The sequence below is a fragment of the Tachypleus tridentatus genome, chromosome 3 (genome assembly GCF_004210375.1).
Source record: "Tachypleus tridentatus isolate NWPU-2018 chromosome 3, ASM421037v1, whole genome shotgun sequence".
In the NCBI taxonomy this organism is placed as follows: domain Eukaryota; kingdom Metazoa; phylum Arthropoda; class Merostomata; order Xiphosura; family Limulidae; genus Tachypleus; species Tachypleus tridentatus.
This window is the reverse complement of record NC_134827.1, coordinates 52,228,646-52,254,707: the sequence shown is the minus strand read 5'-3', so window position 1 is coordinate 52,254,707 and position 26,062 is coordinate 52,228,646. Positions and strand designations below refer to the sequence as shown.

Below are 26,062 nucleotides of genomic sequence, written 5' to 3'. Positions count from 1 at the left end.
TTACATAATACAAAAATGTTACCTACTTATGATGAGGTATGATTTAAAACCATTTACTTAAATACAAATGAAATCTGAAATTTGTTTATTACTGGTGAGTTTTTCTTGTTGACCTTTTTAAAATTGGACAACATTAAGTAAAGTAGTGTCCTTTTGTTACAAATCAGTCATTTTGTGTAGTAACTGACTTGTTAAAAGTAGTAATAATAAGTTAGCTAGTATTATTTTAAACCAATCAATTTTGTCTATACTCATGGGATTATCAAAATAGACTTCTAGTAAAATGTTTATCTATTTAGATATCTAGTAGTTGGTTATATGTTAAGGAGAGTAGTGAAAGTTGTATGTACTTGAAGTAAAGATTTGTGCTTACTTGTTATAACCTGTAACCTTTATGAATTAATACGTTTTCAAGAACCAACACATTGTTCCCATTCAATCTAAACAAATATTTGACTCATGCTTGTGATTAGAACATAAAATATAATGATTATAAGTAAAAATATTAAATTATTATAAATTTTTATTCTAGTTAGTACTTTTCATAAATAACTCACACTCTTTTTTATCCATTTTATTGTTTTCAGATCAAGAAATACAATGAAAATATATAAATATACTTGAATATTTAACAGCTACATGCACAACTTATGTAACCCATGGAAATAGCAAGTTAGGCTTAGAAATTGACATATTACATACTCTAGACTGATTGATTGGAGAGACAACCCATTATAGTTTATTTTCATACTGTAGTTTTTATTGTTGGACTACACACATTGTAGTTTCTATATATACAGTTTAGGGTTTTCTTTATGAAGTTGTAAAGAGAACGTGCTTCGCTCCTTTTCATATGTGAATTACACTTCCTACTTAACTACCTTTGATCAATGCTATATATTTTTTGTATTTTTTTCTAAAACCCTAAACTCGGTTTCTCTGTATGAATTTTCATTTACATTCATTTAAAACATATTTTATCCTAACACCCTAAATGATACAAACCATAAAATCAGAAGCTTATGAAACTTGACTAAAAATAAATAAACACACAATTGTGATTTTGAAAGCCAAAACTTCCTCTCGATTCATTTGGTTCTTAAACGCACTTAATATAAGTTTCCAATCCAAGCAGGTTACTTACTTAGATCTTATGTATATTGTGAACTGTGGTGTTCATCTGTCTCTAGTTTATATGGGAGCTACTTCCCCTTCTGTGTTTGAAAAGCTGTGCACACAGACAAATCTCAACGTTCACAACTGATGAAAGAGCAGACATGAATAATGTTGATGAATGATTTCACAAACAAGATACTCTATATTAGTGTTAGTAATGAATCATTCACATTTCAGAATATAATGTAGCTTAAGGTATAAAACTGTAGAATTTCTGTATATTATTGTTGAGCACATAATTAGCTCAAAGGTTTGGCTCTGAGTGAAACCAAGAGTGTAACTCAGTTAACTTTTTTAAAGCCCATGAAATAATTTAAATTGATAGATTAATAACTTAAACTTTTCCCATCATTGTGGACAGGTATTTTTACTTGTAACAAACTAAAACCCTGCACAGTAATGAGAATAGCTAATTAAATACAACTTTGTTATTCTCTTACTTAAGATTTGGATTCAAAGTTACACTTTTGGAAGTAAAAAATATTGTTAAAATATTGCTGGCGATCAAAGTGTTTTACAAATATTCTTTTTTTACTGTAACTTCTAATAAAATAATCAGTGAGAAGGTTGAAAGTAGTAAGATTAGAGTGTTTGATTGTTGACATATTCTTGATTTCTGAGATACACTTTTCCATAAACTCATGAAATTTGGTCAGTTAAAGATGAAGTCTTTTTTAGTGCGTTATTCATACAAAAGTGAAAGACAGTTTTTAACATGAAACGTCAGTAGTTTCAACAAATGTTTTTCTAAAAATAAAACTTTATCATTTCATTTACACACCTAACAACAGAACATAGTTCAAAGTTTAGACTATACAGTTGTTGATATAAATACTTGACTTACATAAATCATTCAAGTTAGACATTACGAGTATCAAATCATCTTCAAGTAATATATTAAGACTACCTACTAATCTTCAAGTATTACTTACATATTTTATGAGTTTTTTTTCTTAAAGATTACTTGAGTAACAAAATTAATGGTTGCATCAAACATGGAATGTGTAACTATTTTTTCTATCAAGCTGAAAAACGTTTTATTGAAAGTAAGAAAGTAAACCAAAAAAAGTGTAAATTTTTTAAATTATCCCCCACCCAGAAAAGTACCCCTTCCCTTTTAGAATTCTTCCAAGTACCTTATTTTAAAACAAATAATTTTAATGAGTAAAGCATTGTTACATTTAAAAAAAAAAATGCTAATAAATTTGAAATATTTCTAATGAAGAATATTATTAGTATTTTCAAACAATAGTTCTTTTACCGAGATAACACAAAGCAATCAAGTTCTGTTCATAATAGTTAACTTGTTGTTTCACACTTAGTTTAATTTATTACTGAGCTAGAAAGTGTGTCATCAAGGAGAAAATTTTGACATTTCTGATGGCCATAAATCAGATGTACACAGTTGCTTTTAACAACACATATTCATATTACATAATCAACTTAATATGTAAATATTCTGTCAGTCACTGTTCTTAACAAGGTCATGAAAGCAGTTGTCGGCGATACTAACGTTTGAATCATTACATTCCCAGGCTCTTCTTTAAACATAACACAAATAACTCTGACTTTTTCTATCACCGTCTCCAGTACTAGAGAAATGATAAGTTAAACATTAGAAACTACGATCCGTGTGATATTGTACATAAAACAGTAAATGTAACACAAGTTAAACATTAGAAACTATGATCCATGTGATATTGTACATAAAACAGTAAATGTAACACAAGTTAAACATTAGAAACTATGATCCATGTGATATTGTACATAAAACAGTAAATGTAACACAAGTTAAACATTAGAAACTACGATCCATGTGATATTGTACATAAAACAGTAAATGTAACACAAGTTAAACATTAGAAACTACGATCCATGTGATATTGTACATAAAACAGTAAATGTAACACAAGTTAGACATTAGAAACTATGATCCATTTATATTGTACATAAAACAGTAAATGTAACACAAGTTAAACATTAGAAACTATGATCCATGTGATATTGTACATAAAACAGTAAATGTAACACAAGTTAGAAACTACGATCCATGTGATATTGTACATAAAACAGTAAATGTAACACAAGTTAAACATTAGAAACTATGATCCATGTGATATTGAACATAAAACAGTAAATGTAACACAAGTTAAACATTAGAAACTACAATCCATGTGATATTGTACATAAAACAGTAAATGTAACATAAGTTAAACATTAGAAACTACGATCCATGTGATATTGTACATAAAACAGTAAATGTAACACAAGATAAACATTAGAAACTACGATCCATGTGATATTGTACATAAAACAGTAAATATATCAAAGTACTACACTCATGCACTAATTTATTATTTAAATGTAGACATAAACATCTATTATGAAGATAACTTCTATAACATCATAGTTATAACAGTACTACTTATTTATGTTTGAAGCATGTTTATTTTAGGTCACATGGTTATAAGATATATAACAATAAACATGATGTCAGAAAAACATGTATGATCAAGATGGTGGACAAAAAAAGGTTCACCTTTCAAAAGCACTCCTATACAGAATTTTTATTGTTTTATATTAAGCTTTCTTGAATCTGCAGGTTTTTGTGACATCATGAATGTAGGGAACACAGACTTAATAAAGTTGACCTTAAATGCATATTTGATATAGCAGGTAACCGTTTCATCAAAAATAACTTTTATTCTTTCCATACTTTGTTTATTTTCTCTGTGCTGACAATAGTGACATTCACCTACAAACAAACATTATGCACTTTTTTGTAACATAATTTAATTTATGCCTCTGTTAATAGAAAGTTATTATCAGGTGTGGTTTATTAAGACATTTATGGCACATTGGATAGCAAACAAATTACCTCAATAAGTTTCTTAAACAAAGAATTTTCTTTCAGAGTTTGAGATAAAAATGGCCAACCTTTATATGTTTTTTGTTTCATAACAAACTATGTAAGAGCTACGGATATGTGCATGTGTGTGTGCAACCATTGCTAATTTTTAACTCGTGGACTACAGGGAAAGCAGCTAGCCAAAAGCACCAACCATCAATTCTACAGATACTCTGGTCTCATTCAATTGTGGTGTAACCATCACTCTTATTGTACACTATGGACTAAGAAGTGTAATGCTCACCCTTGCAACAGTGCCACGTAAACCATAAACCCTCAAAATGACAGTTCAGACACACTCACTATGTCAAACCTAAACAACTTTTAAAATGAAGTGACTTCTCTTTACCTCCTTCATTTGTTCTTCCGCAAATATGTAATCAAATCTATTTTATTTTAAAGATTAATTCTGAAGGGGAAGAACACACAATACCAGTTTTTGTCATTATTTATAATTGCAGTAAAGACTAACAAATTACTGATTAAAAGATCAAGTCCCACATAATATTATTACAAACTTCAAGGTCAATAAAACATGGTTACTAACCTGTGCGATTTTGTGAATTTGTTCAACTAGAGCTGCCATAACGGCAGTTACACTGATGTCAATCATGTTTTGCATGTAATGTACAGCTTCTTCATCTGTCAGATCAAGTCTAAACTTATCTTGTACCTAGAACAGAAACACATGCAGTGTACAGCTTCTTCATGTAATGTATCCTAAGTAATGTTACTGTGCAAGTCTTACACTTTTAATTTTATCAAGAGAGTAAACAATTTATAAAACTAACTACTATCATAACATAAAGCTATATGTGTTACCATACTATCGTAAGATAAAGCTACATGTTTTACCTTACTATCATAATATAAAGCTACATGTGTTACCTTGCTATCATAAAATGAAGCAAACTGTTACCTTACTATCATATAAAGCTACCTGTGTTACTTTACTATCGTAAGATAAAAGCTACCTGTGTTACCTTACTATCATAAGATAAAGCTATATGTTTTACCTTACTATCATAATATGAAGCTACCTGTGTTACCTTACTATCGTAAGATAAAGCTACATGTTTTACCTTACTATCATAATATGAAGCTGCATGTGTTACCTTACTATCATAATATGAAGCTACCTGTGTTACCTTACTATCATAATATGAAGCTACCTGTGTTACCTTACTATCATAATATGAAGCTACCTGTGTTACCTTACTATCATAAGATAAAGCTACATGTTTTACCTTACTATCATAATATGAAGCTACATGCGTTACCTTACTATCTTAAGATAAAGCTACATGATTTATCTTACTATCATAAATATGAAGCTACCTGTGTTACCTTACTATCGTAAGATAAAGCTACATGTTTTACCTTACTATCATAATATGAAGCTACATGTGTTACCTTACTACCATAATATGAAGCTACATGTGTTACCTTACTACCATAATATGAAGTTAACTGTTACCTTACCATCATTAGATAAAGCTACCTGTGTTACCTTACTATCATAATATGAAGCTACCTATGCTACCTTAATATCATAAGATAAAGCTACCTGTGTTACCCTAGTATCATAAGATAAAGCTACCTGTGTTACCCTAGTATCATAAGATAAAGCTACATGTGTTACCTTGCTATCGTAAGATAAAGCTACATGTGTTACCTTACTATCGTAAGATAAAGCTACAGGTTTTACCTTACTATCATAATATGAAGCTACATGTGTTACCTTACTATCATAATATGAAGCTACCTGTGTTACCTTACTATCATAATATGAAGCTACATATGTTAGCTTACTATCGTAAGATAAAGCTACAGGTTTTATCTTACTATCATAATATGAAGCTACCTGTGTTACCTTACTATCATAATATGCACTAATTTAAACTTTTCTGTTGAATGTTACTGAACTGCAGAATATAAAAGTACGTGTCTTTTCTGCATAATGTCTAGTTTGTTGTTTTTCTAACAAAACATCATGACATAATTTGTCCTGGAAAATACAAAACAATGAGCCCTAATAAGTTTATTAAAATGTGTGTTTGTTTTTAAAATGATTTCAAATTCACTCACATTGGAACACTTTCAGAATTAGAATGGTAGAAAATTTTAAATTAAACAAAACATTATTGAATGCTTCTATCTATGAAGTTTGTTGTTTGATAGATTGTTTAGGCAGAGTATTCATGATGAAACTTTGTAGAATGGATGGCAACTGCCTGTTGTGGAGACACAAGTATAGAGAATGACATTTCGAAAAGCGGAAGACTTTTGGAACGTTGTCCTTTACATTTGTATCTCCACAACAGGCAGTTGCCATCCATTATACAAAGTTTCATTTATGAAGTTATTTTAGTGGGAAGTAGGATATTATGTTATCACACCTTTTTTGACACAAACTAGGACAGTATGTTATCCAACCTTTTTGACAGTTTTATCAGGTTCAAGAGCAATATCTGGGACACTGGCATCCACCATGAGAGAAAACAAGTTCAAAATCAGGTTGGCGTGTCTAAAATGCAGAGAAAAATCAAATAAAGTATGTTACCAAATGTATCAAAATCACGTGTATATTCTAGAACAATGATTCATATTATAAAGTGTTACCTTAACGTTGTCTTCCTAACTGTAGTAAGTGAAAGTTAAACTACATCTTCCTCATACAAGAGAACCAATGAAGTATGTTGGTTGGATAGTTACTTGTGATATGTACAAGACACATGTATTACAATGCCACATTTTATTTTCATTAATAACAACAGATATTGCTGTTAAAAGAACAGAAAAATAAAGGGTTAAGTCTACATGTGCAAGTGTTTAGTCTAATAAGTCGAATAGTGAGTTCCATGTACATATAACCAGTTCTTATATCTAGCATATAACCTGTTTTATATTAAGATGCTCATAATAATGGGAAGTATAGTCAAAGAAGCCATTATTCGAGTTTGTTCAACATAAGGATATCACATATTTCTAAAACTCTTTATAATCGTTCTTTTATTACACTATATGTCTGTTTATTTCCTATCTTCTTGTCTGCTTATGTGAAGGTGAAATTCCACAATATGCTATAAATCTCTCACAGTACTTTCCCTACTTTGGAACTCTCTCATATTACAATGTATCTGTTTACCTGCGTAAATGTAGAAAGGCAGTGTAACACTGCTTACGGAACTCCTGGTAGTGGTCAGAGTTGATACCTCCCATGGCTTCAACCATTTCCTTGCTTAACTTCATAGGTGGTGGTAGTGGCTTAGGATCCCGCCCCAAGATGTAACCAAAATCAATGTGGAAAAGCTTGCCTGTTCATCAAAACACATCTGTTTCTAAGATATTATAGATTCAAATCTCAATTTACAATCAAATATAGTGATTCTCTTCATTTTATGTAAAATCATGTTTACTTCTCAAAAGGTGTGTTTAGTACATTTTAGAGATAAGCAACTTTTAAACAATGACTGAATATTTTCATATTGATCAAATATAATTTTTACAAATAAACCTACATTTACTCCATATATGTCAGTTTGTGTTAAATTCTAAACTCACCAGTTTTTGTAAGAAGTAAATTATCCAAGTGTCGGTCTCCGACGCCTAACAGGTAGGTGATCACGCAATAACCAGCTAGGAAAAAGAAAATACTTACATACTATTTTAATTAGTTTTAAATGTTACAACAACACAGGTAAAGAGTAGCTATGTATTGGAACCATACTACTTTAATTAGTTTTAAATGTTACAACAACACAGGTAAAGAGTAGCTGTATATAGGAACCACACTATTTTAATTAGTTTTAAATGTTACAACAACACAGGTAAAGAGTAGCTATGTATTGGAACCATACTACTTTAATTAGTTTTAAATTTTACAACAACACAGGTAAAGAGTAGCTATGTATTGGAACCCTACTATTTTAATTAGTTTTAAATGTTACAACAACACAGATAAAGAGTAGCTGTGTATTGGAACCCTACTATTTTAATTAGTTTTAAATGTTACAACAATACTATTTTAATTAGTTCTAAATGTTACTACAATACTGTTTAATTAGTTTTAAATGTTACAACAACACAGATAAAGAGTAGCTGTGTATTGGAACCACAATATTTTAATTAGTTTTAAATGTTACAACAATACTATTTTAATTAGTTTTAAATGTTACAACACCAAAGGGATAAAGTAATCAATTTTAAATATTACAACAACAGAGATAAAGAGTAGTTATGTATTGGAATCATAGTTTGTGACAAACAAAATAAAACTAAGAACAAAATATTTTCTTACTAGTAGAGAAATAGTTCATTTCATAAACCTTATGTATCTATAGGTATACTGAGAGCATTATTTTATGGCAGGTTACACGAAAACCATCAGTGTTCAATAACAAATGACTGTAACACTTCAATCTGCAACTTACCACATGACTTCACATATGTGTCCATTACTTCGGTAGATATGTTGTATGGACCTAGCTCTGAAGGAGCATGTTTCCTAAAGAAATTCTGAATGCTTCCTTCGGAGGCTAAAACTTCAGCAACTGGTGTTGATTCTATATACTGTACAAAACCTGGATAGGTAATCATTAAACTCAGTTGTGTCAGACGTTACTACTGTGTGCATGTTAATTAAGCCCTTCTTAAACAACAGATCTCAGTTAACAGTGACCCATACATATAGAACTATTAAGTTAACAGCTCAGATAACAGTGACCTGTGTATATGGGTCTATAAAGTTAACAACTCAGATCTCAGTGACTTGTATATATGGGTCTATAAAGTTAACAGCTCAGATCTCAGATAACAGTGACCTGTGTATATAGGTCTATTAAGTTTACAACTCAGATCTCAGGTAATAGTGACCTGCGCATATAGACTTATTAAGTTAACAACTCAGATCTTATATAAAAGTGACCTGTGCATATAGGTCTATTAAGTTAACAATTAAGAGCTGAGACAGCAGTGACCAATACATATTGATCTATTAAATTAACAACTCAGATAACAAAAACCCATATGCATAGACCTATTAAATTAACAACTCAGATAACAAAGACCCGTATGCATAGACCTATTAATTAACAACTCAGTCAACCATACATACTCATCTATTAAGTTAACAACTCAGTTAACAATGAACCATACATAGTGATCCATTAAGTTAACAACTCAGTTAAAAATGAACCATACATACTGATCCATTAAGTTAACAACTCAGTTAACAATGAACCACACATATTGAATTGTTAAGTTAACAACTCAGTTAACAATGAACCATACATACTGAACTGTTAAGTTAATAACTCAGATCTCAGATAAAAGGGACTCATACGTATTAAGTTAACAACACAGATAACAGGGACTCATACGTATTAAGTTAACAACACAGATAACAGGGACTCATACATATTAAGTTAACAACACAGATAACAGGGACTCGCATGTATTAAGTTAACAACACATATAACAGGGACTCATATGTATTAAGTTAACAACACAGATAACAGGGACTCATATGTATTAAGTTAACAACACAGATAACAGGGACTCATATGTATTAAGTTAACAACATATTTGTGGAATAGGGGTAGTGTGAAACAAAACCTAATTAAGAGACAAAATTACTAAACTAACTTTATTTTAGTTGGTTATTTATTCAACAAAACTAGATTTAAAAACTAAGAACAAGAGTCCACAACTTCAGGTTATGCAAGATCAAAAGTGATATTTGTTTTGATGGTTAGAAAGTGAATTACTAACTACCAAAACTCCCTATTTTACTGTCACACGTAGTTTCAGTGTTTATTTAAGTTATACTCACCATGTTTACTGCTGGTGGCAAGAACTCTGTATGGTGTTAATTTTAAGTCCAGGTTTTCACGTCGAAGAAGCTACAATTGGAAAAAACTATTTAACATAAATGAAACAAGTATCACATAAAGTTCTTTAAAAACCATCACCTTTTATTATAAAAACAAGTTAACTTACACACATTTGGGTATTACTAGCTGAATGTGTATCCAATCTTCTTTAAAAAAACACCTAACTAAACTGCACACTCACTGTATGACAAGAGTTTGAACTATCAGTTGGTCTTGTCTCAAGTACATGGAGTTTTAGATTAACTATAAGTTTACTAAGGTGTGTTGGTTCTGTTCAAGAACATTTTAAAATTTGCAAGCATACCTACACTTGTCTTTAATGTTCTCTTTATTTATTCTAGTTAATTATAAAATAGGAAAACTGTCCAAGAAATAACATTCATGATTTGTAATATTGGTTGTTTTTGTCATATATTATTTTTAAGAATCATAAGATTTAATGTCTGTTATAAATGTTAGTGTTAATAATACGTCATTAATAAGCAATGTCGAGACAACCCACTTGTTGAGAAAAATATATATTGTTGAAAATGGAACGTTTGGGTTGAAAATTCTTTTACATCGCCATCGCAAACAATGATGACCGAAGAAGGTCGAAATGTTGTTTGCTCCTCTACGTAAAAAAAATTTTCTCAACCCAAACGAGACGTTTTTACATATATAATAAGTCCTTAAATTTGGGCACATTGTGCCCACGGAGCTTAAATTAACACATTCTGTTTCCAATCTAGATGAGGCTTACTTTGTCCATGAGGGTGATGGTCTGCAGTATTAGTTGGTCTTGTCTAAGGTCATCTCCATGCTTGAAGATTGCTACGTATTCTGTGTCGTTGACTGTTAGAAACGTTAATCTAGCAGGCATAAGTGCACTTTTAAATAATGTTGCCTTCTCTGGAATAATCCCTTTAATATTCACTTCTGGGTCTAAAGACAACGGCAGAGGATCAAAACCTGTAAAATTGATCTTGTTGGCCTCAGGGTCAGAGAGCATGGCCTGCAGTCGTTCAATCTGAGGTTTCACAGAAATAAAGCCAGTGATTCTTAGACACATACTCTCAATAAACATAGGTCAAAATAATTTGGTTTGATAACTGTAAAGAAAACTTACTTTTTTCAGATTAAATGTTATATATTTTTTTATTGATCAAAATGTAAACCTCATGAGAAATCTTCACATTTGAAGACTGAAAACATGTTTTTAGATTCAATCTTCAAATGAGTGATGGAATAAATACCTTAATGTATGTACATTTTCTACATCTAAATATAACCAATACATTTAAATCTAGACAAACTACGTTAATATTTTCACCTGTTTGGCAAACTCTGATTGTTTTCTTACCAAACTTACACATTCCTTATAGAAATAGCAAATACAAACCACGATATTAGAAAGTTTGATTAGAATAATCTGTACAAGTGATTTCATCAACTATGAAACCTTATTTTACATTTCACAAATACACCTTAACTAACAGAATAATCTTATTTTAAACCTTCATCTCACAAAGGAAAGTTGACCAAAAGTAAAATTATTTTAAGGTTTCATAAGAACTCTTAGAGAATAAAATATAATCCATCAACTCCTGAAAAGAACGTAACTTTCACCTTTTTCTTCCGGTTTCCACTCTCCCTTGCAACACTCTTCATTAACACCACCAGCTTATCAACAAAGTTCTGCTGTCGAGATAAGAGAGATCGTCTCAAACGGTACTGGCGCCCTCCCTGAAAGTCCGAGCAAAATTCAGTAACATTTCTTCCAAGTTTAAGTTACAATGTTTAAAAGATGGGGATAAACTGTCTGTACGAACATTTTAAACATCACACAATGATCAGATTTTTATTCATAAACTTTCTACTTGACAAATAATAAGTGTTTTGGCATTTCCTTCAGAACTGTTCACCGAATTTTACTCACAATGTTAAAACCAAACAATCTGGAAGTTGCTGTTATTTGTATTACCTGCATTACTTCATAAAAATGTACACACTGAGCATTCTGTATAATTATTATAGTTGGTAACTTGACTGCAATGAAGATCAAACCTGTAATGCTTACAATATATCTTTAAATACAATCCAAGTATTTTTACAGATCCTAAAAAAACAAACATTAGACATAACAATAACGATTTTGAAAACTCATAATTCACTCAAAACAAAACTGACCTTAATAAGAGCTTGAGAGAATCGCTTCATGACCGTGATGTACATGTCTGTAACTCTGGGATCCTTTGTTGTATTGTCTTGATCCTCACATTCTACCAGTAGATACCTACAAAAAATAAAACATTGTCCACGTTCACAGTTACAACTCACAAGTAGCTGGTTGACACATTTAATGACACACACAAAACTAGTAACCAGGTAATCATATTTACAGTATTGTTACACTTACTAGAAGTACATAGTTGATATATTTAATGACACAAACACAACTAGTAACCAGGTAATCATATATACAGTATTGTTACAATTATTAGAAGTAGCTGGTTGACGTACTTAATGACACAAACGTAACTAGTAACTAGGTTATCATATCTACAATATTGTTACACTTACTAGAAGTACATAGTTGATATATTTAATGACACAAACACAACTAGTAACCAGGTAATCATATATACAGTATTGTTACAATTATTAGAAGTAGCTGGTTGATGTACTTAATGATACAAACACAACTAGTAACCAGGTTATCATATCTTAAGTATTGTTACACTTATTAGAAGTAGCTTGTTGACATATTTAGTGTTTAATTAAATAAAAACAACATTTTGGTGTTATAAGGTTGTATGTTTCTAGTGATAACTGACTTATAATGTTTAGAAAAAGCTCATGTTTTTGTACAAGGTTATAGTAAACATTATAATGTATAGCTAGAGAGAAAATGGACAAACACTATTAACATGGTGCTACGTTAGTAGTACATTCACCATTAAAGACATGGCTGACATATTATTCACACAAGCGTAACTACTAAACGAAATAATACTCTTACAGTTTTTAACTCAGAAAAATAGCTTGATCATAAATTAACACTTAGGGTACCTATTTAACAAACTAGAAATAATAAGATAAATGTAAGTGAATCTACAATTGGTTCTACATCTATATTCAAAATAATTTTAGTATAAAACAGCGACACATGATATATATATCATGTGACATATATATATGTGTCACTGTTATATATATATATGTGAGAACCAGCTTAATATAAAATCTTTTTAATCTTACCAGTAAAAGAAGATGGCTAGTTTATCACTGACTCTGACTAGAAGTAACAAATCAGGAACTACATTCGAAACATACTAAACTTACCAGTAAAAGTAGTTTGCTAAAGTATCATTGGCACATGCACGGCTGATGAGAAAAGTAGCCAAGTCCATCTAAAGAACAATATATTGTTTATACTTAATAAAAATTACAAATAGCCACGTACATCTAAAGAACAACATATTGTTTATACTAAATAAAAATTACAAGTAGCCAAGCCAATCAAGAGAACAACATATTGTTTATACTTAATAAAAATTACAAGTAGCCAAGTCAATCAAGAGAACAACATATTGTTTATACTTAATAAAAATTACAAGTAGCCAAGTCAATCAAGAGAACAACATATTGTTTATACTTAATAAAAATTACAAGTAGCCAAGTCAATCAAGAGAACAACATATTGTTTATACTTAATAAAAATTACAAGTAGCCAAGTCAATCAAGAGAACAACATATTGTTTATACTTAATAAAAATTACAAGTAGCCAAGTCAATCAAGAGAACAACATATTGTTTATACTTAATAAAAATTACAAGTAGCCAAGTCAATCAAGAGAACAATATATTGTTTATACTTTTTCAGAATTAATATTAGCCAAGTCCATCTAAAGAACAACATATTGTTTACAGTTAATAAGAATTAATATTAACCAACCTCATCTAATGAACAACATACTGAAAGGTACAGCTGTGAATAATAAACTAAACTACTGACTGAAAGATACAGTTGTGATTAATAAACTAAACTACTGAATGAAAGGTAGAGTTGTAATTAATAAACTAAACTACTGAATGAAAGATACAGTTGTGATTAATAAACTAAACCAGTGAATGAAAGGTACAGTTGTGATTAATAAACTAAACCAGTGAATGAAAGGTACAGTTGTGATTAATAAACTAAACCAGTGAATGAAAGGTACAGTTGTGATTAATAAACTAAACTACTGAATGAAAGGTACAGTTGTGATTAATAAACTAAACTACTGAATGAAAGGTACAGTTGTTATTAATAAACTAAACCAGTGAATGAAAGGTACAGTTGTGATTAATAAACTAAACCAGTGAATGAAAGGTACAGTTGTGATTAATAAACTAAACTACTGAATGAAAGGTACAGTTGTGATTAATAAACTAAACTACTGAATGAAAGGTAGAGTTGTAATTAATAAACTAAACTACTGAATGAAAGATACAGTTGTGATTAATAAATTAAACCAGTGAATGAAAGATACAGTTGTAATTAATAAACTAAACCAGTGAATGAAAGGTACAGTTGTGATTAATAAACTAAACTACTGAATGAAAGGTACAGTTGTGATTAATAAACTAAACTACTGAATGAAAGGTACAGTTGTGATTAATAAACTAAACTACTGACTGAAAGGTACAGTTGTGATTAATAAACTAAACCAGTAAATGAAAGGTACAGTTGTGAATAATAAACTAAACTACTGACTGATAGGTATAGTTGTGATTAATAAACTAAACCAATGAATGATAAGTACAGTTGTGATTAATAAACTAAACCAATGAATGAAAAGTACAGTTGTGATTAATAAACTAAACCAGTGAATAAAAAGTACAGTGTACATGCTGCATGAGAACTTACTTCTGAAGAAGCAGTAGAAGGATTGTCAGTTGGCAGTAATATTTCACCAATTCCCAACCCTGGAGGTTCCCGTAGATGTTCCAGAAGAGAATCAGTGCGGTAATGTTGACTTTCATGTCCTGTGTTTGACCTGTCAACATTAATTGATGAATTTCAATGTCAGTATGTGTAAGAAGTAAAGTAACTTTCTACATAAATCACAAAATATGTAAGAACAGTGGAATTCTCTAAGAAAGATGGTGTTTAATCCTTCATGTGGATCAGTATCTTTTAAAGATGTCAGAGTTGTTTTTATATTATATTTCTAGTATATTACTCAATTACATATGAAGAGTTAGATCAGAATAGCAAGTTTCTAATAACTTCTTAAAAAAACACTGTCATTTCTCGTTTTCTTTGGAAAAAAACAAAAATTATTTCACTCACTGTATCCAAAAGTCTGATATTCTGACTTTATTCACACTTGACTTTAAAACAATCCACTAACTAAAGCTTTACCAAAACCCAAAAGTTAGGTTTTCCAACATCATCTCCATTTGAACTTGTAGAACAACTCAACCCATGAGCAAAACCTTTTGTCCATACCAAAGATTACAAAGTCTGAAATGTTTATTACTTCATTAGACAAATGCAGCTTTACCGACTAAACCCTCTTTCTTTATATCACTCTATGAAAATTCTTTGAGTTGAATCATCAAACACCTATTAAGGTAACTTCAATCAAATTTATGTATTAAAGGAGTGAAAGAAAATTGTAAACATTATAAGGTACAAGATCACCTGTCTTTCTCCACAGCAATGGTAGAAGACAACATTTCTGTAAAACCGAGATTCACAGCAGAAGACTCCCGACGTTGCTCTAGTCCAGTCTTTATTTCCTCAAAATTCTCATATTTTAAGGCCTGGACTAGCTGAAGCAGGTAGAGCAAAAGGTCCTGTAATGTCACCATTAAAGGTCAATTAATAGTCATATGTCTTTTACATTATTATTATATTGTCAAACACATATATTTATAACAACAGGCCTTAAACAAATACCATTAAAAATATCTATCCTTAGATGCTATACGAAAATGTTCAGTGAAACCACAGTTATTGTACCCACATGTTCTGAAACTCCATGTTTTATACATCATTATGGGCACAAAACACATGGGTCTTGTTCTCACTGTTAACCACCAACATAATCTTACTGAAGGAGAAAAACACAAGAGGCTAGCTCTCACTGTATACTTGATGCTACCTTCCAATGTATGGACATCAAAGATAATAAAAAAGACATATTGTTAGCTCTTATCATGTATTCTGTTAACCACCAACATAATTCTTCCCTCAATCTATACTGTTACTGAAAACTATACTTATATGACACCAACTATGGTCCATTCTTCCATCAATCTATCCTGTTACTGAAACCTATACTTATATGACACCAACTATGGTCCATTCTTCCCTCAATCTATACTGTTACTGAAAACTACACTTATATGACACCAACTATGGTCCATTCTTCCCTCAATCTATACTGTTACTGAAAACTATACTTATATGACATCAACCATGGTCCATTCTTCCCTCAATCTATACTGTTACTGAAAACTATACTTATATGACATCAACTATGGTCCATTCTTCCCTCAATCTATACTGTTACTGAAAACTGTACTCATATGACATCAACTATGGTCCATTCTTCCCTCAATCTATACTGTTACTGAAAACTGTACTCATATGACATCAACCATGGTCTATTCTTCCATCAATCTATACTGTTACTGAAAACTATACTTATATGACATCAACCATGGTCTATTCTTCCATCAATGTATACTGTTACTGAAAAGTATAATTATAAGACACCAGATATGGTCCATTCTTCCCTCAATCTATACTGTTACTGAAAACTATACTCATATGACATCAACTATGGTCCATTCTTCCCTCAATCTATACTGTTACTGAAAACTGTACTCATATGACATCAACTATGGTCCATTCTTCCATCAATCTATACTGTTACTGAAAACTATACTTATATGACATCAACCATGGTCTATTCTTCCATCAATGTATACTGTTACTGAAAAGTATAATTATAAGACACCAGATATGGTCCATTCTTCCCTCAATTTATACTGTTACTGAAAACTATACTTATATGACATCAACTATGGCCCATTCTTCCCTCAATCTATACTGTTACTGAAAACTATACTTATATGACATCAACTATGGCCCATTCTTCCCTCAATCTATACTGTTACTGAAAACTATACTTATATGACATCAACTATGGTCCATTCTTCCCTCAATCTATACTGTTACTGAAAACTATACTTATATGACATCAACTATGGTCCATTCTTCCCTCAATCTATACTGTTACTGAAAACTGTACTCATATGACATCAACCATGGTCTATTCTTCCATCAATCTATACTGTTACTGAAAACTATAATTATAAGACACCAGATATGGCCCATTCTTCCATCAATCTATACTGTTACTGAAAACTATACTTATATGACATCAATCATGGTCTATTCTTCCATCAATCTATACTGTTACTGAAAACTATACTTATATGACATCAACCATGGTCTATTCTTCCATCAGTGTATACTGTTACTGAAAACTATAATTATAAGACACCAGATATGGTCCATTCTTCCATCAATCTATACTGTTACTGAAAACTATACTTATATGACACCAACTATGGTCCATTCTTCTCTCAATCTATACTGTTACTGAAAACTATACTTATATGACACCAACTATGGTCCATTCTTCCATCAATCTATCCTGTTACTGAAACCTATACTTATATGACATCAACTATGGTCCATTCTTCCCTCAATTTATACTGTTACTGAAACCTATACTTATATGACATCAACTATGGTCCATTCTTCCCTCAATTTATACTGTTACTGAAACCTATACTTATATGACACCAGATATGGTCCATTCTTCCATCAATCTATACTGTTACTGAAACCTATACTTATATGACATCAACTATGGTCCATTCTTCCCTCAATTTATACTGTTACTGAAACCTATACTTATATGACGTCAACTATGGTCCATTCTTCCCTCAATCTATACTGTTACTGAAAACTATACTTATATGACATCAACTATGGTCCATTCTTCCCTCAATCTATACTGTTACTGAAAACTATAATTATAAGACACCAGATATGGTCCATTCTTCCCTCAATGTTCTGACATGTTTCTAAAACCATAAAGCTAACATTATCAATAAATCATTGAAGAAAAGTCAGGTCACAATACAACACTGTTGTTTTTCACCTGTCGACACACTGACAACAACGTTTAAAATTATGTAATGTGAATTAATTTTCCTGATATATCATAACATCCCAGAAAGAATTCTGGAGTTGTAAACTATCTATCCAAAAAACAAAACAACAAAAGGAAACATACAGCATGACTTGTTTGTCCTGTAAGCTAAACTTGTAAAACCCATACCAGCTATCTCTGCAACACATTATTACTCAGATAGGTTTCTCATCACCATGAAATACTACATTTGTTGTAACAGTGTGCTATTTAAAAAATGAACCCCAGAATAGGTCATTTTACCTCATGCAATTCCAGATGGAACTTTATGACAACAGGTTTCTATACAAGGAGTTAACTTACATCATCTAGTGCCTGTTGCAGATCCAGTTGTAACCTAACAACAACAGGTTTCTATACAAGGAATCAACTTGCTCCATCTGGTGCCTGTTGTAGATCCAAGTGTAACTTACAACAGGTTTCTATACAAGGAGTTAACTTACATCAACTAGTGCCTGTTGCAGATCCAGTTGTAACCTTACAACAACAGGTTTTTATATAATAAGTTAACTTACTTCATCTGGTGCCTGTTGCAGATCCGGTTGTAACCTTACAACAACAGGTTTTTATATAATGAGTTAACTAACTTCATCTAGTGCCTGTTGCAGATCCAATTGTAACCTTACAACAACAGGTTTCTATACATGAGTTAACTAACTTCATCTAGTGCCTGTTGCAGATCCGGTTGTAACCTTACAACAACAGGTTTTTATATAATGAGTTAACTAACTTCATCTGGTGCCTGTTGCAGATCCAGTTGTAACCTTACAACAACAGGTTTTTATATAATGGGTTAACTTACTTCATCTAGTGCCTGTTGCAGATCCAGTTGTAACCTTACAACAACATATTTTTATATAATGAGTTAACTTACTTCATCTGGTGCCTGTTGCAGTCTGGTAACAGCATATTTTCTCACTGCTGGATGTGTAAACTGTGGAGATAAAAGTTCCAAAGCATCATCTATATCCATAGCTTGCCATTTTCCTAGAAGTTCCAGAGCTTGTTTGGCTTCCCCACTAACTTTCCAGTTCACACACTTAAGAAATTTCGTTAGAGCCTAGAAATATACATATCATAGAACATATTCTACTACACTTCATTTTTTATTTTGTTTAAAACTAGTGAGGCATAGTAATCTGTATACAGATGTGTAAGAGAACGCAAATATGCATCTTATAATTCATAATATACTAATTTATTTATTTCTTAATAGTTGTTTGACATATTAATACATCGACAGTTTTTAGCTATTAATATTTTAAAGAGAGAAAGACAGTTTTAGTTTTTATAATTAGTGAATTTCCATGTGAGAAAATGCTGGAACAGTTAATTAATTATATCAAAACTTTCATGTAATAACAATCCACACCTTCTTCTGACTTGTAAGGTAAAACCTAAACTTCCACACTAGGTCTTGCTCCTCAGATGAAAGAACTTTAGTTGGTGAGTAGCTCACTATCACCTGGAAGACATACGAAACTTACATATTTACTTACAAACGTACATCAACTAACATAGGTAACATACCTCGTCATTAAAATTGGTTAAACCAGTCTATGTTTACAAGTGTACTACTAGAGAAATTGTTTAAACAAAATATTGTCTCAACATCAGTTACTAATGTGTAGTTTAATGATTAAGATAAATGTTAAAATATGTAATGGTAGATCACTGAGTTATGATTCTTTGAATGATGTATTTTTAACCTTAAACCTGTGTGTTTGTAATAGTGCAACAAACTCATATGAAAATGTACAACTATTTATCATCATTAAATAAGAGTGAAAGAGGCAAATAAACATTTTTGGCACAATTTAAGGAAAAAATCTTTATCACAAGTTACACTTCACTAGTTACCATCATTAGGGCCAGTGTCTACAGTGTTAGTCTTAGTAAAAATCTTTATCACTTGTTACAGTTGACTAGCTACCATCATTAGGGCCAGTGTCTACAGTGTTAGTCTTGGTAAAAATGTTTATCACAGGTTACAGTTGACTACTTACCATTATTAGGGCCAGTGTCTACAGTGTTAGTCTTGGTAAAAATCTTTATCACAGGCTACAGTTGACTAGTTACCATCATTAGGACAAGTGTCTACAGTGTTAGTCTTGGTAAAAATCTTTATCACAAGTTACAGTTGACTAGTTACCATCATTAAGGCCAGTGTCAACAGTGTTATTCTTGGTAAAAATCTTTATCACAGGCTACAGTTGACTAGTTACCATCATTAGGGCCAGTGTCTACAGTGTTAGTCTTGGTAAAAATCTTTATCCCAAGTTACACTTCACTAGTTACCATCATTAGGGCCAGTATCTAGAGTTAGTCTTGGTAAAAGTCTTTATCACTGGTTACAGTTAACTAGTTACCATCATTAGGACAAGTGTCTACAGTGTTATTCTTGGTAAAAATCTTTATCACAGGCTACAGTTGACTAGTTACCATCATTAGGGCTAGTGCTTACAGTGTTAGTCTTAGTAAAAATCTTTATCACTTGTTACAGTTGACTAGCTACCATCATTAGGGCCAGTGTCTACAGTGTTAGTCTTGGTAAAAATCTTTATCAGAGGCTACAGCTGACTAGTTACCATCATTAGAGACAGTGCCTACAGTGTTAGTCTTGGTAAAAATCTTTATCACAGGCTACAGTTGACTAGTTATCATCATTAGGGCCAGTGTCTACAGTGTTAGTCTTGGTAAAAACCTTTATCACTGGTTACAGTTGACTAGTTATCATCATTAGGGCTAGTGTCTACAGTGTTAGTTTTGGTAAAAATCTTTATCACAGGCTACAGTTGACTAGGTACCATCATTAGGGACAGTGCCTACAGTGTTAGTCTTAGTAAAAATCTTTATCACAGGCTACAGTTGACTAGTTACCATCATTAGGGCCAGTGTCTACAGTGTTAGTCTTGGTAAAAATCTTTATCACAGGCTACAGTTGACTACTTACCATCATTAGGACCAGTGCCTATAGTGTTAGTCTTGGTAAAAATCTTTATCAGAGGCTACAGCTGACTAGTTACCATCATTAAGGCCAGTGTCAACAGTGTTATTCTTGGTAAAAATCTTTATCACAGGCTACAGTTGACTAGTTACCATCATTAGGGCTAGTGCTTACAGTGTTAGTCTTGGTAAAAATCTTTATCACAGGCTACAGTTGACTAGTTACCATCATTAGGGCCAGTGTCTGCAGTGTTAGTCTTGGTAAAAATCTTTATCAGAGGCTACAGCTGACTAGTTACCATCATTAAGGCCAGTGTCAACAGTGTTATTCTTGGTAAAAATCTTTATCACAGGCTACAGTTGACTAGTTACCATCATTAGGGCTAGTGCTTACAGTGTTAGTCTTGGTAAAAATCTTTATCACAGGCTACAGTTGACTAGTTACCATCATTAGGGCCAGTGTCTGCAGTGTTAGTCTTGGTAAAAATCTTTATCACAGGCTACAGTTGACTAGTTACCATCATTAGGGCTAGTGTCTACAGTGTTAGTCTTGGTAAAAATCTTTATCACAGGCTACAGTTGACTAGTTACCATCATTAGGGCCAGTGTCTACAGTGTTAGTTTTGGTAAAAATCTTTATCCCAAGTTACACTTCACTAGTTACCATCATTAGGGCCAGTATCTAGAGTTAGTCTTGGTAAAAATGTTTATCACAGGTTACAGTTGACTAGCTACCATCATTAGGGCCAGTGTCTACAGTGTTAGTCTTGGTAAAAATGTTTATTACAGGTTACAGTTGACTAGTTACCATCATTAGGGCCAGTGTCTACAGTGTTAGTCTTGGTAAAAATCTTTATCACAAGTTACAGTTGACTAGTTACCATCATTAAGGCCAGTGTCTACAGTGTTAGTCTTGGTAAAAATATTTATCCCAAGTTACACTTCACTAGTTACCATCATTAGGGCCAGTATCTAGAGTTAGTCTTGGTAAAAATCTTTATCACAGGCTACAGTTGACTAGTTACCATCATTAGGGACAGTGCCTACAGTGTTAGTCTTGGTAAAAATCTTTATCACAGGCTACAGTTGACTAGTTACCATCATTAGGGCCAGTGTCTACAGTGTTAGTCTTAGTAATAATCTTTATCACAGGCTACAGTTGACTAGTTACCATCATTAGGACCAGTGTCTACAGTGTTAGTCTTGGTAAAATCTTTATCACAAGTTACGCTACACTAGTTACCATCATTAAGGCCAGTGTCTACAGTGTTAGTCTTAGTAAAAATCTTTATCACTGGTTACAGTTGACAAGTTATCATCATTAGGGCCAGTGTCTACAGTGTTAGTCTTGGTAAAAATCTTTATCACAGGCTACAGTTGACTAGTTACCATCATTAAGGCCAGTGTCTACAGTGTTAGTCTTAGTAAAAATCTTTATCACAGGCTACAGTTGACTAGTTACCATCATTAGGACAAGTGTCTACAGTGTTAGTCTTGGTAAAAATCTTTATCACAAGTTACAGTTGACTAGTTACCATCATTAAGGCCAGTGTCAACAGTGTTATTCTTGGTAAAAATCTTTATCACAGGCTACAGTTGACTAGTTACCATCATTAGGGCCAGTGTCTACAGTGTTAGTCTTGGTAAAAATCTTTATCCCAAGTTACACTTCACTAGTTACCATCATTAGGGCCAGTATCTAGAGTTAGTCTTGGTAAAAGTCTTTATCACTGGTTACAGTTAACTAGTTACCATCATTAGGACAAGTGTCTACAGTGTTATTCTTGGTAAAAATCTTTATCACAGGCTACAGTTGACTAGTTACCATCATTAGGGCTAGTGCTTACAGTGTTAGTCTTAGTAAAAATCTTTATCACTTGTTACAGTTGACTAGCTACCATCATTAGGGCCAGTGTCTACAGTGTTAGTCTTGGTAAAAATCTTTATCAGAGGCTACAGCTGACTAGTTACCATCATTAGAGACAGTGCCTACAGTGTTAGTCTTGGTAAAAATCTTTATCACAGGCTACAGTTGACTAGTTATCATCATTAGGGCCAGTGTCTACAGTGTTAGTCTTGGTAAAAACCTTTATCACTGGTTACAGTTGACTAGTTATCATCATTAGGGCTAGTGTCTACAGTGTTAGTTTTGGTAAAATCTTTATCACAGGCTACAGTTGACTAGGTACCATCATTAGGGACAGTGCCTACAGTGTTAGTCTTAGTAAAATCTTTATCACAGGCTACAGTTGACTAGTTACCATCATTAGGGCCAGTGTCTACAGTGTTAGTCTTGGTAAAATCTTTATCACAGGCTACAGTTGACTACCTACCATCATTAGGACCAGTGCCTATAGTGTTAGTCTTGGTAAAATCTTTATCAGAGGCTACAGCTGACTAGTTACCATCATTAAGGCCAGTGTCAACAGTGTTATTCTTGGTAAAATCTTTATCACAGGCTACAGTTGACTAGTTACCATCATTAGGGCTAGTGCTTACAGTGTTAGTCTTGGTAAAATCTTTATCACAGGCTACAGTTGACTAGTTACCATCATTAGGGCCAGTGTCTGCAGTGTTAGTCTTGGTAAAATCTTTATCAGAGGCTACAGCTGACTAGTTACCATCATTAAGGCCAGTGTCAACAGTGTTATTCTTGGTAAAAATCTTTATCACAGGCTACAGTTGACTAGTTACCATCATTAGGGCTAGTGCTTACAGTGTTAGTCTTGGTAAAAATCTTTATCACAGGCTACAGTTGACTAGTTACCATCATTAGGGCCAGTGTCTGCAGTGTTAGTCTTGGTAAAATCTTTATCACAGGCTACAGTTGACTAGTTACCATCATTAGGGCTAGTGTCTACAGTGTTAGTCTTGGTAAAAATCTTTATCACAGGCTACAGTTGACTAGTTACCATCATTAGGGCCAGTGTCTACAGTGTTAGTTTTGGTAAAAATCTTTATCCCAAGTTACACTTCACTAGTTACCATCATTAGGGCCAGTATCTAGAGTTAGTCTTGGTAAAAATGTTTATCACAGGTTACAGTTGACTAGCTACCATCATTAGGGCCAGTGTCTACAGTGTTAGTCTTGGTAAAAATGTTTATTACAGGTTACAGTTGACTAGTTACCATCATTAGGGCCAGTGTCTACAGTGTTAGTCTTGGTAAAAATCTTTATCACAAGTTACAGTTGACTAGTTACCATCATTAAGGCCAGTGTCAACAGTGTTATTCTTGGTAAAAATCTTTATCACAGGCTACAGTTGACTAGTTACCATCATTAGGGCCAGTGTCTACAGTGTTAGTCTTGGTAAAAATATTTATCCCAAGTTACACTTCACTAGTTACCATCATTAGGGCCAGTATCTAGAGTTAGTCTTGGTAAAAATCTTTATCACAGGCTACAGTTGACTAGTTACCATCATTAGGGACAGTGCCTACAGTGTTAGTCTTGGTAAAAATCTTTATCACAGGCTACAGTTGACTAGTTACCATCATTAGGGCCAGTGTCTACAGTGTTAGTCTTAGTAATAATCTTTATCACAGGCTACAGTTGACTAGTTACCATCATTAGGACCAGTGTCTACAGTGTTAGTCTTGGTAAAATCTTTATCACAAGTTACACTACACTAGTTACCATCATTAAGGCCAGTGTCTACAGTGTTAGTCTTAGTAAAAATCTTTATCACTGGTTACAGTTGACTAGTTATCATCATTAGGGCCAGTGTCTACAGTGTTAGTCTTGGTAAAAATCTTTATCACAGGCTACAGTTGACTAGTTACCATCATTAAGGCCAGTGTCTACAGTGTTAGTCTTAGTAAAAATCTTTATCACAGACTACAGTTGACTAGTTACCATCATTAGGGCTAGTGTCTACAGTGTTAGTCTCAGTAAAAATCTTTATCACAGGCTACAGTTGACTAGTTACCATCATTAGGACCAGTGTCTACAGTGTTAGTCTTGGTAAAAATCTTTATCCCAAGTTACAGTTGACTAGTTACCATCATTAGGAGAAGTGTCTACAGTGTTAGTCTTGGTAAAAATCTTTATCGCAGGCTACGGTTGACTAGTTACCATCATTAAGGCCAGTGTCTACAGTGTTAGTCTATATTTATCTATAAACAATAATGGATGAGGCCATTTTGTTTCTTGATTTTTGTTTTCTAAAAATAAAGTCATCCATTAATAGTTATAGCTTAATACAGACTAAGCTAACACTGTAGACACCAGCTAATGATGGTGTGTTACTGAAGCTAGCAGCTATAACCTATAATGATGACTTCACCTTTCATTGCAACAAAAAGCATAAATTATAATATTCCTATGCTGAATATATATTTCTGACAGATACTTCCCTCCTCTCACAAGATTAGCTATTCCCATTTGATGTTGCTCTCTATGTGTGAACTTTTTATTATGCATACCACAAGCTTTCTGCATCCTCTTATTGCAATAAAAAGATTCTAAAATGTTTCTCATGCAAATAATCATGCATCACCACTCCACAAACAGGAGCACAGTGCAATCACAAAATCACATGATGACTGTAACTCCCTCTACATGCCTCCACTGAACTCTTACTTTGAAGGTTGATGGAAGCACTAGTATTGAGTGGGGAGGAAAAGTGGGAAGTGTGAGTAAAGGTAAGTATAGAAAAATTATACCTTCCTTCTCAAGATTAGCCAGAACCACACACTGATTAAGAGGATGAACCAGTGTGAGGGAAGAACAGATGTATCCTCAAAAGTGTCTGAAGTATACATACCATCTCTGTTCTGAAACCTGAACCACACCGTTTCTGACCAGGTGTGGAATAAGGAAGAAATCAGGGTGGAAAATAAGAGGAGCAAATCCAAGTGGAAAAGAGGGCAGAAGG

General features: G+C 32.5%; 1 protein-coding gene across 4 annotated transcripts in view; it reads right to left on the bottom strand.

Annotated features, from left to right (window-relative positions):
* Positions 1–559: 559 nt before the first annotated feature.
* Pi3K59F (phosphatidylinositol 3-kinase 59F) overlaps positions 560–26,062 on the bottom strand; it is a 44,077-nt gene continuing 18,574 nt past the window's right edge. For 2 of the 4 annotated variants that reach the window (XM_076494027.1, XM_076494030.1), the window contains 15 exons: positions 19,612–19,704; positions 19,114–19,299; positions 15,650–15,804; positions 14,870–14,999; positions 13,303–13,370; positions 12,148–12,253; positions 11,587–11,703; positions 10,721–10,987; positions 9,918–9,987; positions 8,518–8,667; positions 7,649–7,723; positions 7,233–7,401; positions 6,521–6,611; positions 4,632–4,757; positions 560–2,768 (listed from right to left, as the gene is read on the bottom strand). In XM_076494027.1, the coding sequence (XP_076350142.1) occupies positions 2,754–2,768; positions 4,632–4,757; positions 6,521–6,611; positions 7,233–7,401; positions 7,649–7,723; positions 8,518–8,667; positions 9,918–9,987; positions 10,721–10,987; positions 11,587–11,703; positions 12,148–12,253; positions 13,303–13,370; positions 14,870–14,999; positions 15,650–15,804; positions 19,114–19,299; positions 19,612–19,704 (1,818 nt within the window). In that variant the 3' untranslated portion in view covers positions 560–2,753. Of the gene's footprint in view, positions 2,769–4,631; positions 4,758–6,483; positions 6,612–7,232; positions 7,426–7,648; positions 7,724–8,517; positions 8,668–9,917; positions 9,988–10,720; positions 10,988–11,586; positions 11,704–12,147; positions 12,254–13,302; positions 13,371–14,869; positions 15,000–15,649; positions 15,805–19,113; positions 19,300–19,611; positions 19,705–26,062 lie in introns of those variants that run through there. The other 2 variants (XM_076494028.1, XM_076494029.1) reach the window with 2 other exon arrangements.